Below are 15,180 nucleotides of genomic sequence, written 5' to 3'. Positions count from 1 at the left end.
CATGGTCTCTGTGACATTCGGGTTCGGGGAGTTGCTGTTAGTCTGGCTGAGGATGTGGAGGTGTATCCTGGCGCTCACCTGTTTCACATTATTGGTCTTAATAAAGAACTACTGACTTACTACGAAGCGTACCGACCATCACTTCAATTGGCGACGATTGGGATTGGAGCAGCGGCGTGCGAAGGATTTAAAAAAAAAAAAAATCGGAAGAAATCGATTTTTTTTTGTTATTCTGAGCTTTCTTCTCAAGTATTTGCCATCGGGACGGACGACGGTGGACGGAAACAAGGAAAAAAAAAAGCAGGAAAAGGAATTTGGGTCTCACTTGTCTGTCCAGAAGAGTCTCGGACGGTTGGAGGGTCCGCGCTGTTGGCGAGATACAAATCGCTGGGAGATTCCGGAACTGTACGCGCGAAGCACTCCTGACGTAAGAGGAACATCGGGACACGTCAGGAGCATGCGCAGTGTTTAGGAATACTTCTACGCAGCCACGCAAGGTCACGTTGCGTGACCCAACGTAGCGGCCATTTTGGTTTAATCAATTTCAGCGTGGTTACCTAGCAACACGTTCGTACGGCGAATAAAAGCAACCACAAGGTGTTTGAAGTTGCGGAGCGCTGCGGAAACAGGTGAGATTGCCGGGAGAATACCCCAGATAAAGAATTTAGCACTAGAACTTAAGTTGCTGCTATAAAGGAAAAAAAAAAAAAAAAAAAAAAAAGAAGAAAGATTGAAAATGGATGAAGGGGATAACGAAGGGAATTCCACAAATATAGAGATGGCACATCAGAATTATTCAATAAGTAACCCACACACTTTTTGGGCAACAGGAGCAGAACCATATATCAAGTGGTTAGAGTGGAAAGAATATTTTATTAACTATATCTCGGCTGTGGATGAAGCGGGGAAAATGAAACCAGAGCAGAAAAAAAGAATACTTTTACATTCCTTAGGACCTATGGGGCTGAAAACTTATTCAAGAATGTCCAAAGTGTCAGATGCAAATTTGAATACTTTTGAAAACGCAATAAAAGATATGGACAAGTATTTTGCCCCGAAGGTATGCATAGGTGTAATTCGGCACAGATTTTTCCAGAGGAAGCAAGCCAAAAATGAGGCTGTTGATGACTGGTTAGATGATTTGAAGAAATTGGCGATAGATTGCAAGTTTGGTGATCTACATGATGACTTAATTAGAGATCATTTGGTCATGCATAATAACAATTCGCCTCTACAAGATCGCTTATGGGTGAATGGTGATGCACCACTGGAAGATGTACTGGCCATAATGAGGAAGTCAGAAATGTCTGGGAGATGTGCGACAGTGGTTAAGGCAGCAGAGAATGATCCGGAAAAGGCGACAGAGGGAGTATTTAAAATTCAAAGTAAAGTTAAACCGAATTTGCAACGTACGCAAGGGCGATGGACAAGTCAACCCATGAGGAGCCAGGCGAGAGATTTTAAGACTGAGGAGAGAAGATGCTATCGTTGCGACAGCAAAGAACATTTAGCTTTTAGCAAAATGTGCCCGGCTTTGAAGAAAAAGTGTGGTATTTGTGGGTTGTTAGGCCATTTTAGCAAAATGTGTCGTAGGCGCAGCAATGTAAAGTACATATGGAATGATGAGGAGGAAGATGGTGAAGACGAGGAAGAATGTGTGAAGAGCGTGAGGGGAAGCTTCATGTTGAACATAGAGGATAACTCTATGGAGGGGAAACCTATTTGTGAGCTATCCTTGGGTGGAGTTAAAGTGATGGTGTATGCGGATTCAGGATCACCATACACAATTATAAATGAAAAAATTTGGAAAGAAAAATTTGTAGGAAGAATTGGGAATCATTTAAACAAATCAGATGTAAATCCTGTGAGTTACACTGGTGAAAAAATTGACATGTTAGGTTTCAGATGGTTGACATTCCTATTTAAAGGGAGATCCACAAGAGGGAAATTGTACATAGCTAAGAGGGGACCGTCAGTGTTGGGATGGTTCGATCAAAAGGATCTGCATGTAATTCTTGATCCTAATAGTGTGGAAAAAGTGCTGATAATGGATGAGTGCAGTAAGATGAGTGAAATGTTGAGCAGGAAATTTCCTAGGGTGTTCGGGAAAGTGCTAGGGGAGCTCAGAGGGTTTGAGCACAAAATAATACTAAGAAAGGATGCACAACCTAAAGTTCACAAAGCAAGACCCATTCCGATATTGATTAGGGATGAGGTAAAGAGTGAAATACAGAATTTGTTAAGCAAAGGAGTTATTGAAGAAGTGGAGACATCAGCGTGGATTTCTCCGGTTGTCGTGGCCCGCAAGCCTAACGGAAAAATCCGGCTTTGCATAGACTTGCGCCACTTAAACAATAACATTGTCATAGAAAAGTTTCCTCTACCCAAAATCAATGAGATGGTTTCATCTTTGAGAGGGGCTACGTGGTTTTCTACCATTGACCTGTCTGCGGCTTACCATCAGGTTGTGTTGGAAGCAGATTCAAGGAACCTCACAGCTTTTATTACGCCGTTTGGGTGCTTTCAATTCACACGAATGCCTTTTGGGCTGGCATCTGCTGCAGCAGTTTTTCAGAGACTAATGCACAGATTGTTTGGTGATGTGGATGGAGTTCGTTTTTTTCAAGACGACATTTTGGTAGCAGGGAAAGACAAACTGGAGCATGATAAAAAATTGGTTCAAGTTTTGGAAACTTTACAGTCAGTGGGGTTAACTGTTGAGCTAACTAAATGTAAATTTGGTCAGAGGAGTGTCTCGTATCTGGGGCACATTATAAGTGAGGAAGGGGTAAGACCTAAGCCAACATTGGTCGAAAACATCATTAGGTCACCAGCTCCTGTGTCTAAGGAAGAGATAAGGTCATTTTTGGGTATGGCTGAATATTGTGCGAAATTCATAAAGAATTTTGCATCAAAAGTGTACAATATTCGTTTACTTTTAAGGAAAAATGCAAAATTTGATTGGAATAAGGAGTGTGAAAGAGAATTTAGGGAAGTCAAGGTGGATCTTCAAGCAGTGAATGCTCTTGCTAGTTTTGATCCGAATTTAGATTGTTTCTTGACTACGGACGCTAGCGATAAAGGGCTTGGCGCTGTGTTGTCACAAAAAGGGAAGGACGGAAGAGAGGAGATTATCTTATTTGCTTCTAGAGCATTGTCACCTGCAGAAAGTAAATATCCGATCATAGAAAGAGAGGCATTGGCGTGTGCATGGGCACTTGAACATTTTCGTGCCTTTGTGTGGGGGAAACCTGTGGTGATTCGTACGGATCACCGACCTTTGGTTCGTATTTTATCTAGTGAGGGTACAGCAGTTGCTTCGGCTAGATTGGCCAGAATTTCAATGAGGATGAAGGAGTTCATTTATAGGATGGTGCATGTTCCGGGCAAAGATAATGTTGTGGCGGATTGCCTATCAAGATTGCCCACTCCGTTGGAGGAGTGTGTGGATGACCCTTGGGGGAACTGTAGTATAGCTTTAGTACATGATTCTGGTGCAGCTGCTATCAGTAAAGGTGAATGGCTAGAGGAACAGTCTAAGGACGAGGTGTTGGAGAGAGTTGTGGAGTACGTTTCCAAAGGGTGGCCGAGGAAGGCGAGTATTTCAGGGGGTTTGCAATCTTATTGGGAGGTACGGATGGAATTGGTTCTAGATAGAGATCTGTTATTAAGAGGTGATAGAATAATTCCTCCAAAGACATTGCGTGGAAGGATTTTACAATTATGCCATGAGGGGCATTTTGGAATTGTCAGAACGAAGTTGATTGTGAAGGGGATGTTCTGGTGGCCAGGAATTGACAAGGAGATTGAAAGTTTTGTGAAGACTTGTTCGGTTTGTTGCTCGGCGGACAAGTCTTTGAAAACTTTAAGACCCACTATGAGTGAAGGTTTAATTCCGAGTTTGCCATGGGATACTATTGCAGTGGACATTTTTGGACCGGTTGGTGAGTTAAAAGAGTATGGGTTGGTAGCTATAGATTTGTTTACCAAATGGCCAGTTGTAGAAATAGTAGAGAAGGCAGATACTCAGTCCGTTTTAAGGTTTTTGGATAATATCTTTGTGATGGAAGGCTTACCGGGTTGCATTCTTACGGACAACGGGGTGCAATTTCTTTCTAATATGGCTAAAGAGTACTTTAAAAGGTGTGGGATTAAACATAAAACCTCGGCGCTGTATAATCCTAGTGGGAATGGTACGGTGGAACGTTTTAATAGGGTGATTAAAGGGGTCATCCAAGCGTCAATGAACAAAAATCTGGATTGGAGGATACAAGTGCAAAAAGCGGTGTGGTCATACAGAATTACTTCTCAAATTCAAACTGGGTTGCCTCCTTTTGTTATGATGAGGGGTAGAATGCCAAGGAGTAAGTATAATCCAAAGTGGTTAGTACAAAGTGGAGTACATCATTGGTCTCCTAGTGAGGTACGAGGTAAATTGGAAGAAGTACATGCAAAAACTAAAGTTTATTATGATAGGGTCCATGGTGCCAAGGAGGTGGATATTGAGGTTGGCGATTGGGTACGGGTCAGGAAACCATTCAAAGTTGTTAAAGGAGAGAGTAAATTTGAGCCACCTCAGCAAGTTATGGAGGTTTTGAGGAATTCGGTTAGGTTAAGTGATGGGAAGGTGTGGAATTTGAAAGACATAGCTGTGGTTGGTGGTCAGGATGGTGGTAACCCTGTGGAGGATCTGAGGGAAGATTTCGAATGGGTGGAGGATTATTTTGAGAATAGTAACCTACGGTCACAGTTAGGTGTGGAAGATGTAGGGGAACATGAGGTGGTTCAGGAGGATGAATTATGTCTGGGGGGTGCCAAGGACACTTCTTCTGTTACAGAGGGGGAAGGGTCTATGTCGTGTCAGCCAAGCATGGTACCTTCACAGGAATGTGTCACATTACCTTTACAGGGGGATGTTGTTTCTGGTGATGGTGGCATGGGGGTAGGAAAAAGGAAAAAGATTTTGCCTAGTTGGCTTAAGGAGTATATCGTGTAGTACTGTTGTTTGTGTTTGGTGTTCTTTCTGTGTTTGGGGACATAAGTTGTTTTTTTTATTGTGTTTGTGTTTTGGTTTGTTAGTTGTTTGTTGTTGTGTTAAGGGGGGGGGATGTGTTGTGTCCTACTTTAGTGTCGTGTGTCTCGTGGGTTGGAGTGTTCCTAAGGTGAGTGTGTGTGCGTGTATGGAATGTCATGGTCTCTGTGACATTCGGGTTCGGGGAGTTGCTGTTAGTCTGGCTGAGGATGTGGAGGTGTATCCTGGCGCTCACCTGTTTCACATTATTGTTCTTAATAAAGAACTACTGACTTACTACGAAGCGTACCGACCATCACTTCAAGCACCTGCTCCCGAGTTTATTTTCTGTTCGTCCTTTTCCAGCACGCGAGCGGCGCTGACCTTAAGCTCAGCAGCAGGTGTGCGAGGTACTGTTCCCATGGCAACCTGCGAACACACACATGGTTTTTCATCACTCCTGAAGGAAGGAGAGCAAATACCGAGCTGGTCTGGGGGAAGGCGTGTGTGCACAGGCTAGAGTTAGACTGGAGGGTTGCGTGGGGCTCCTGCGAAGCCGCCGCCCCTGTGCTCTTCTCCTTGGCTTTAGACCTCTACCCTTTCCTACCATCCATGGACTCCGAAGGAGTAAAGCACTAGGGTGTATGTGTCAGCCATAAGCTGCCCTATTGGTCAGGAAGCGTTGTTGTATGTTTTGGTTGTAGACCGCACTGTTCACCGGGTTCCTTGGCCTCTGGGGTTCCTGAGCTGCGGTCTATCGTCTGCACGTTATGGCTGGTGACGGAGACTCCATGCAGTGGAGGAGGGTTTGTTTTCTACGCCGATGGTCTGTGCCATCCAGCGTTGCAGTCTTTTCTCAGGGGATGTTCTCCGGAAGGGTTGGGCAGTAACACAATCAAATGAGCTCAGGTGCTCCAAGTTTTTTCTTAGGGGCTTGCCGCTAGCACTGCCAAATGCCAGGGTTACTAAATGCTAAGGCGCCTTAGTTTTGATTTCAACTCATGCCTCTTGCTTCCATCTCTATACACCTCATTTTTATCTAAATCTTGCAGCTTCTTCACCCCAACTTTCCACCTTTGTCACTGATTTATCTTCTCGTCTTCCTTCTTCCTTTCTGTCTTTTCTTTCTCTCTCTCTTTCTTAGGGTCGAAGTCAGAGGCTGAACACTAAGTCCTGATCCACAAAAATGAATGCTACTGCCCACAACCTGCAAGCAACGACAGACATTACGCATGTGAGGGGGCAGGTGTTCCGTCACCTAACCCTTGTATCCAGAGTTGTCTTCCTGGGTTGGTCTTCTCTGCAGAAGACCCCCTCCAGTAGGGAAGACAAGAGGATTTGGTTTTGCTCCAGGCCAGCAACATTCCATCCAACCCACGTAAGTGTGATTAGTGTTGTGAGCTGTTTGTGAATTTTCCTACTGCTGTATTGTTTGCTGCACCCTCCACCTCACATACAAGTGTAACTCGGGGGAATCTGAGGTGTACGTCTTCCCTGCAAATGTCCATGTTCTTGTGGTCTACACCAAACCCATGTGAGAGTACATCCAACTGCTCAGTGTGTAGAGTTAATTTGTCCCTGGATCTGAGTCTTCCCTAGCCTATGTTTCCTGGTTTGTGTTCATGTGTCTCTTAATCCACCTGTTTCCCAGCTAGGGTGGATTCCTAAGGCAGTCGTGACCTTGATTGGATGAAGCCGCTCAATGTTTTAGCAGGTGGGTTTTTTGTGAGTCTTCCTGTGGCCTGGCCTCTTTAAATGTTGCTTATGGGCTGCATACGAATTTGTGAAACTTAGCTGATGGAGATAGAGGAGTTGTTGGTATCAACAAAAGAAAGTGGGTGTCACTTGTACACTAGCAGCTGCTTGGAGGTGTAGAGTGCTTAGAAGTCATGATAGAGCTTCTATGGGGAGTCAAGGACCATGGCTCACATGTGAAGGACCATTGGATGCTGAACCCCGCTCAGGCTGTCTTGCAAGACACTCCACATGCGTAATGAAATTCAGGCACTCATGACTGCAAAAGCACTAATAACAGAGGTATTGAAACAAGAGGCAACACCAAGTAGCGGAAGAAACCAGTGCAAGACAGGAACAAAGAGATTTAAAAAACTCTGGGAAAAAAGCAAGAGTTTAGAACTCATTCTCAGAGACAATTTTGAAATCAACACTGGCATCCAAATGGAGCACAGAGCCACTGTAAGCTGCAAATCCTAACTCAGTTATTTCCAGCTGTAGAAGCGAATGATTCTACCCAGTGCGCTAAGGTGTTTTGTAGGGCTTTATATTGTTCTCTCATCGTAAGCTGTCGAAAACAGATTCGGGAACAACAAATACGTGATGTTGATTCCAGTCCAATCAGGATAACAATGCAATCCAAGCACCTGTCTCCTGTGTGACTTACTGGATGGTGCGCCATGGCAGCACAGTGAGACAGAGGGTAGCCTCACTCAAGCAGCCTGGACACATGAGGGGGCCAGGTCTTTGCTTCAGCATCCTTGGGAGGACCCAAAGGACATCGCATCAAAACCCCAATCCATAAGGACATGAAGATCGTCATCCACTGCCATTTAAAGAAGCATGCCCTGCGCAAGCATCGTTTCGAAGAACGCGTAGAAGTAGTTTGGCGTGAGTTCTTTCTTGATGGTTGGGGAGCCAGGCACACAGTGGCTCTGTGTCCCTAAACATACTTGCCTATCCTACATTTTTTGGAGCATCTCATTTTTCTAAAACCAGCATCTTTGCTGCTTCGTATATTTTTCACTCATTTCATTTTTCCCCTGCTTTTTATTTTTTTTGCCATCTCTGGCTTTTCATTAAGTCTTCATCCTCAGTCTTTGAAGTCACTATCTTCCAATTTTTTTAATTAAATATATAAATTATAAGATAAAAAACTGTTATATATGAAAATGGATTTTGATAGCATCCCAAATCATGGATGTTTCAATGCTTTTGTACTGATTTCAGGGAAAATCTTCGGTATAAAAGTACTGCAATTGTTTGAACCAATATAAAAAATTAACATACTCCCATTCTCAGTGCCTTAACCCCTCTTTTTATCTTTCTTGTTTTACCTTTCACATTCAAGTCATTTTTTTCCTTCACCATTCTATTCCTCCTGAGCATTCCGAATCAAATTAGGGTTTCATAGACGCTATACAAGCAACGAGCATTAGAAATGATGCATGCTGTCTCCTTAGCTCGTCCCAATCAGAACCCCAAACCCAAACCACAGACCCCCCCCCCCCCCCCCCCCCACCCCGCCCCTATCCGAAATATTCGGCTTCTTCTTGCAAACACCAGGCTTGTGAACAATGCACAAGAACAACTATGCGCTGAACAGACAAGCCACCCTCTGGAAGGTTTGAAGAAACAGGTATGTTACAGACCTTCTCTCAACAGCTGTGGAATTAATCCCGAGCTGTGATTTCTACAGCATTCCAGAAGAGATTACAATATTTCATATTCTTGTCGCCATTTTCATGCTTTCACCAGCCTCAGGCTCTCTGCCTGCCTCTGTGTTTCCCTCAGTAGATTTGTTCATTTCTTTCGGGCCTCTGGCATCCTAACGATTTGAAGATCGTGCATGAGAGAAGTGGCCATCAACTAACTGACAGTTTTTCCTGACAAAGACAAGCAACTCTCTTAATACATAAAGTCGATGCCGATGTCCACAACTCAGAATTCAACAGATTTTTTTTTAGAACGAGAGCGAACAACAGAAATCAAAATTAAGATGTTTTGTGCCACTCTTTTTCTGTGGAACTGCTGTGTGGTAACCACCCATTTGAATGACAAATGTGCAGCATTACATAGATTGAAAATCACAAAAGATGCAGCCACTCTCTGACAAAGCAGTATTTTGAAACTATTTAACTGTGGGCCACCTGTGTGGCTGAATTTAAGTAACCATTCACCTCCTTTTTGTTACCCAGAGCATTATGGTCCCTGAAGTTTCTTCGTATTTCATTGAAAAGAAAGTTATTTTCATTGTAGTACCAATATTTCCCGTTTTTTAATTTCTTTTTTATAAACATCAGTTTAACACTTTTCAATTTTGTGTAGCTTCTATTGCATGTTCTACTCGACGCAGTATATTGTTTAGTTGAGGGGTGTTCAACGTAGGTCCAAGGGGGGCCAGTCCCGTGCTAAATGTCCACTACAAAAGACACACAATTGATGGACGGAATGCAGAACAAATCAAAACATTCACCCCCAGTCAAGAGATATGGGTTAAATCCATCATTCTTTTGCTCACCATGCCACCCCAGTTTCGACCTGGCCATATGCAAATCAGTCTTGACCCTGCGCCATTACAATCACTGACTATATAAATGAGTTCCGCTTAGATTCTCGGTATCTTAAGCAGCTATTGTGAAATGTAATGCGTCGGACTCTCGTTCCCCTACCTGGGAGCCCCCTGATTTAGTTGGTGTGTGAATGTGAGTTTACATTCAATGGCACCAGGGCTCATAACAAGATGGATGTAAATCGGTCCAGTCCCCTAAACCCCATGGCTACCAATACCAAGCAGAGGTGCTAGAACTAGGGGTGTGGGATGCGCTGCAGCACCCCGAGAACTCTTGGAACAATTTGAAATCAATAATAAAAGGGCCTTCAGACCTTTTATTTTTTTTGCTGTGTCTTCAAAGAAGTGCTGTCAAATATCCCCTATCCCTCTACTAGTGAGGAGACTTTATTGATTGGTCAGCACTCCAACTCCAAAAATTGTCCCGGCTGCGTTGATGCACTAGGAGCTCAGTGGAGGGGGGGGTGGGGGCGACCACAGGATCAAAGGTAAATCCCTGAGGGTCTCCTTTGAAATGAAAAACTAATGGGGGGGATAGGGAATTCTGCACGTAATGTGCTGGCCATTCCTCATTCCCCACAGACCTTCACCCAGACATATCGTCTGCTTTTCCAGGACGGCTTGCACCAGCGGTGATGGCGGCAGCAGAGTGATATTGTGTGGAGCTGGGGAAAGTGCCTCTTGTTGTTGCATGAAACAGGCTGACAGAGGGTTTCTTTTCCAGGCTATGGTGGTCGTATTCCATTGGTTGCTCAAACTCAGCATTCTCACAAGTCAAGAAGGTACTAAGTTGGTAGGGGGAGGCAAAAGGTAGCCTTCTTCGAGGAATTTGGGATGAAAATGTGAAAGCCAACCATTCAACCTGTCCTATCAGGGACACTCTTTACCCACAGGGTCAATATTAGGGTTAAACTGTGACAGGAGCCAAGACGTAACAAGCATTGGCGAAGCCAATGGTTTTGGTGTTGGCCATGTCAATGCCTGTTGTCTTTTGTCAATTTTGGAAAACCGTTATTGTTGGGGAAGCTGCAGGACCCTCATCAATATAAAAAATGTCTAAAAGCAAAAATGTGTTTTTGTCTCAAAAAACATGTTTTGCCCTTTACGTACATCGCACTGAATTAACCACTTTGTGAGCGCATGTGCTCTTGAGAATGATCAGAATGCCGTCATTTTTAGGGGGAAGATGCACGCAGCCCCCTTCCCGTGGCAGATTTCAGTCCTATGAGCCCCTATCCCAGCGCAATATTCATGGGGAGGGGGAAAACGCCCCCCCTCTCCAGGCCGACTTCACACCCGGGCGCCCCATCCCTCTGTGCCCAGTGTCATACTTAGGGGGAGGGGGGCACTATGCCCCTCTCTCTCTGGCCGATTTCGGACCCAGGTGCTCCATTTCCCTGGGCTCTACACAATAAAAGGTGGGTGCCCACCCAGGGTACCCACCATAATCTCTCTGGGGGTTGCAGGAGGGCCACAACCGGCTCACTGCATACAGCAGGAGCCGGCATTGCTCCCACCTGCAGGGAGCAGCTACTAACGCTGCTCCCTGCAGATAGGAGCAATATTTTGATCTGCTTCCCTGCTCGCATCACCGCCTTTTGGGAGCGGACTTGGTGTTTGCTCCTGCTTGGCAAGAGTTTTGAAAATGCTCCCACCAAGTGAGAGGTGAGAGCAAACATAGGTTTCCTTGCCCGTGTTGCTGTGGATAGGGAAACCGCTATGTTCCAGGGCCTCTGATGGCTCAAGGAGGGGGCCACAGGTCCCTCCTCCCTGTTCACAATATGGTTAGCTCCAGGGATGGGCTTCCCTGTGCCTCTGATGGCCTGGGGAGAGGGGCCAGGCATCCCCCCCATACACAATGTTTTCCAGACAGTAGGGGGCTCCGCTGGGCCCCTGGAGGCACCAGGAGGGATGCCATAAGCCCATCTTTCCTTTATGAATACAGCCCCGGTGGTGGGATCCCTGGGGTTAAAGTTATTAAAGGCGCACTGCCGCCATTTTGTTTTTTTTGTCCTGCGAAAGTCTAGCGGGATCACAGCATTTTTGGCCTTTTTTTTCTTTTTTGGCCCGGTTGGGGGGCAAGGGGGCTCTCTGAGTTCCCCCCATTGGGGCCTAGGGGGTATGGTATAAGATTCATTTATTGCCCCAAATTCACGGCCAATTTCTTATGCTGATAATACAGCAGCACCAGCCCCAATCCCAAGTAAATTAGACATTCAGGCCAACATTTCAGAATGCCTTGACCACATCCAGTGTTGGATGGAGGAAAGTTACCTCTACTTGAACAACACCAAAACAAAATTTAATTTTTTTAGTATCTTATTTGCCGTTATTTACAAATAAAACACTTTGACAACACACACTTTACCGGATACCAAAGGGGTACATTATATCATGTGATGCAGAGTGATTACATAGAACCGTGGTGAAAGTGACTGGTGAACAATGGGACAGTGCAATGGCTTACATACAGTACATATAAAACTAACATATTTCATACAGAGAAACTAAATAGTGCGAAATTTGCAAAGATTTTTTCGGGGAAAAAAGAGGGCAGCTTCAGTGGCTTTTTGAGGGAAGGCCAGGGCATTCAGCACACAGATCACAAGTGGGGCCCATAGTGAAATAGAAAATCAAAAGAACCCTACCAAGACCATTTGGGACAGGCCAGGGCCCTGGATCCCTTTATAAACTTCACTCCTCTATCTACATGGCTTTCAAGAACCTCGGATACACCTGGGCAGTGACAACCTGGCAGGTAATGTTCAAGCGCAGCATGCATGGGGTGGGTCCTTCAGGGAAGGGGCTGCTGGTCTGAAATTCCCTAGACAACAATCTGAGAGCACCAACTAGCTCCCTGCTCCTGAGGAACATCTCAAGTCCGCCTTGTTGAAACAAGCCCTTGGCAGCTAACACCAGGACCACCAGCAATGATCCAGTACACATATAGATCACACCCTTGATGTGCACAGCACACTATTCACACTGCGACAGTCCGTGTTTTATAAGCCTTTTTATCTTGTTTTCCTTTTTCTTTATGTTGACAATGTTATGTTAATTTTATTTATAAAGTTTGGTATACACAGATGCTTTGTAGCGCTACAAGACATGTCTTGGGGTTTCACTAAAGTGGACGAAAGGCAAATCATGTGTGTGATACAAAGCACACAAAGTAAATCAAGAAACACCGCCATTTTTACTTACCTGGATAGTGACGCCTAATTGGCAGTCACTCTCCATTAGTCGATCAATGGGCAACCGAGTACCCAACGCAAACCAAAAACAGGAAAACTAATTTGATGCACCCATCCATAGATACACAAAAGATACTGCGGAGACCTTTTCTCGATAAAATATATTTTACTTTCACAATCTGCTTCTAAACCACACACCCAACAAGCTATCTTCGAAAACCATAGAGTCCAATGGTAGCAAACAGCATGTGAAATTGAATGATTGCATTTCTAGTCCTGCATTAAAAAAACCAGATTGAGAGAGCCCTCTGGTGCCTTTCTAATGGTAGTAAGCAAATGGCAAAAAGATAATAAAAACATAATATATCATAAACTCCCATTTTGACCCTTCACGTATTCAGATGTTTGCAGATTAGATAATTCAGTTTTGCAAATGTGATTGAAGGTTACAATCTTATCGGCATCACGTGTGCCCCCCTAATCTCATATCGCTAACCCTCGGAGACAACAAATATCAGGTCCATGGAGGACAAGGTACCAGATGAGGTCTCAGGTCCGGTCCTGCCACTAACATCATACCTCATACAGAAACTCCTGCCTGAAGAAAAATGGAGTCAAGTACTCCCTGTCATATTGTTTTTATACTATAAATATTTCTTGATCCACTCGGGGCAATGTATGTGGTACTCAAAAACTATGTTTATACTACAGAAGTAAGTTTTAACTGCAACCTTGTGTGCCTGACATGAGTAAATTGACCAGACTAATCCATAATGACATAGGCCCGAAGCGGGAGCACTGAAATGACACTTACCTTTGGAAGCAAAAACAGGTACTCCCTGAGGAAGCCCAGCCATGGAGTGCCATCACTTGAAGACCTCCCTTGGGTGGTGCAGGAAGATTCTGCTACTGACCAGTGTGAGATTGTTATGTTGAGTGATGGTGCGGGTAGCGTACAAATGATAACACTCTGTGGCTGGGGACTGTAGGGAGGCATTGTTTTGCAGCTTCGTAAAAGACATGGCTATTTCTCCACCGAGGTTAATTTTGGCTTCCTTCATTAACTAGGTCCATAACAGATGCATGAGAATAATAATGATTGGTTCTTACGATACCTACAATAGTACACACGAGGCTGAGCTTCTGGATAGCATCGAATGGGCTCCAGGGGTCGGAGGAGGCTGCGGCACCAACTTCGACAAGGCCGTCTGGGCTGAACGGGCCTATGGAGAAAGCGTGGAGGTTGGGGAGCCGCAGCCACTGTCTGTGGCTGGGAGTGGCTCCTACCGAAGCAGTCTGAAAACATAGAGGTGACCATGGTGTTTCTCTGAGCCTCCCTTCGCAAACAGAGCACGGTCCGGATGGAGAAGCAAGCGTTGTCCGGAAAGGTAACCAAGGTGAGCGCTGTTTAGAAAGGCACCAAAGTGAGTACCATCCAGAAGAGGAACCAAGGAAAGTCCTGTCCACAAGGTCAACCTCAAAACATCGGAGACGAAACTCGTAGAAATCCAGTTACTGTTGCACTCTCCTTATCAGAAAAATCATGAGATCAACTTCCCAGAAAAAGGAACAGAAGGTATGAGCAGTAAACAGACTTTGCAATGCAAGTGATGGTTTGTTGAGGGTTATTTTTTTCTTTTGTACAACAAAAAGAAGCGGTTGACAATCCAGTAGGGATCCCACATCAGTCCACCGGTTGGTTGGGTACTGAGGGACGGTGGCTGCAGTCTGTTCATCCGGGGCATGGCCCTGAGCCCAAGGTGCTCACAGGCATCTGGTCTGCTGCGTGGCGCTCTCTGTGCAAGGACTGTGAAAGTACAAAATGGATGACATTTACTAATATTTCACACACACACCTTTCATAGCCTTCCCTCCACCATCTCAAAATAGGCAAGGGGTTTTCCAGCCATCTGTTTCATAATATAGGATTCCTCTAAGCCCCCACGCCCCCCAGTTTCTCACTTCTGTTTTGAACTATGGCCACTTACATGGGCGAGGGGGGTTTTGAAATGGAATTGACAGCTTATAGAGCTTAAACTAGTGTGCAGCTTGTTTCTAAATCCTTCCCATGTTGTCAAGCTAAGATGGACTTAGGCACAGGACAAATTAAATGAGTTGAGTGGAATCACACAATTTGATTATGTGGGGAAGGCGGGATTAGGAAAACCCAGGTGTCCTAGTTCCACAGCCATTAATCTACCATCTGTACATCTACTCCCATGAAATATAATCCTTAATTCAAATGGAATTACTTCGATCCCTCTTAAAAATAGCTCTTTAATTGTTAACAGGAGGTGTGGTAAAAACTCTGTTTAAGTATGCAAGGCGTATGTGACAAAGAAGGGGTGTGGAAGACAACTTCATAAAAAGCATGAATACTGTCAGCTAAACACAGTACTCTTGAAGTGAAAAAGCCTATTGGGGTTCCCCCAAAATGTCGTAGTGAAGAAACTAGAGGGATGGAGAGTGTATACTGCTATTAGAAGACAAGTGCAAAACTTTTTGGGGGAAATTCAAAGATAATAGTTCAGTCTGGATTATTGTTCACAAACATTTTTGGACAAAATAGCCTAGAAGCACTCCAGTGATAAGTGTGTGTAACCCAAAAATGGTGGACATTTGAGAACTTCCTCTATATCACTGGGGCAGGGTGACAGCGCAAGAAACCT

At 44.6% G+C, this 15,180-nt stretch overlaps 1 protein-coding gene across 4 annotated transcripts in view; it reads right to left on the bottom strand.

The window, feature by feature from the left end:
• Nucleotides 1-15,180, bottom strand: part of DVL1 (dishevelled segment polarity protein 1) — a 693,343-nt gene that overhangs the window by 133,867 nt on the left and 544,296 nt on the right. Inside the window, exon 1 of one of the 4 annotated variants that reach the window (XM_085609594.1) lies at nt 13,631-14,318. The exons of the other annotated variants lie outside the window; for them this stretch is intronic. Within the exon in view, the coding sequence (XP_085465720.1) occupies nt 13,631-13,829 (199 nt within the window). The 5' untranslated portion in view covers nt 13,830-14,318. Of the gene's footprint in view, nt 1-13,630; nt 14,319-15,180 lie in introns of those variants that run through there. 4 annotated transcript variants of the gene reach the window in all.

This window comes from Triturus cristatus, chromosome 1_2 (genome assembly GCF_964204655.1).
Source record: "Triturus cristatus chromosome 1_2, aTriCri1.1, whole genome shotgun sequence".
Classification (NCBI taxonomy): Eukaryota; Metazoa; Chordata; class Amphibia; order Caudata; family Salamandridae; genus Triturus; species Triturus cristatus.
This window is presented reverse-complemented; position numbering and strand designations above follow the sequence as displayed.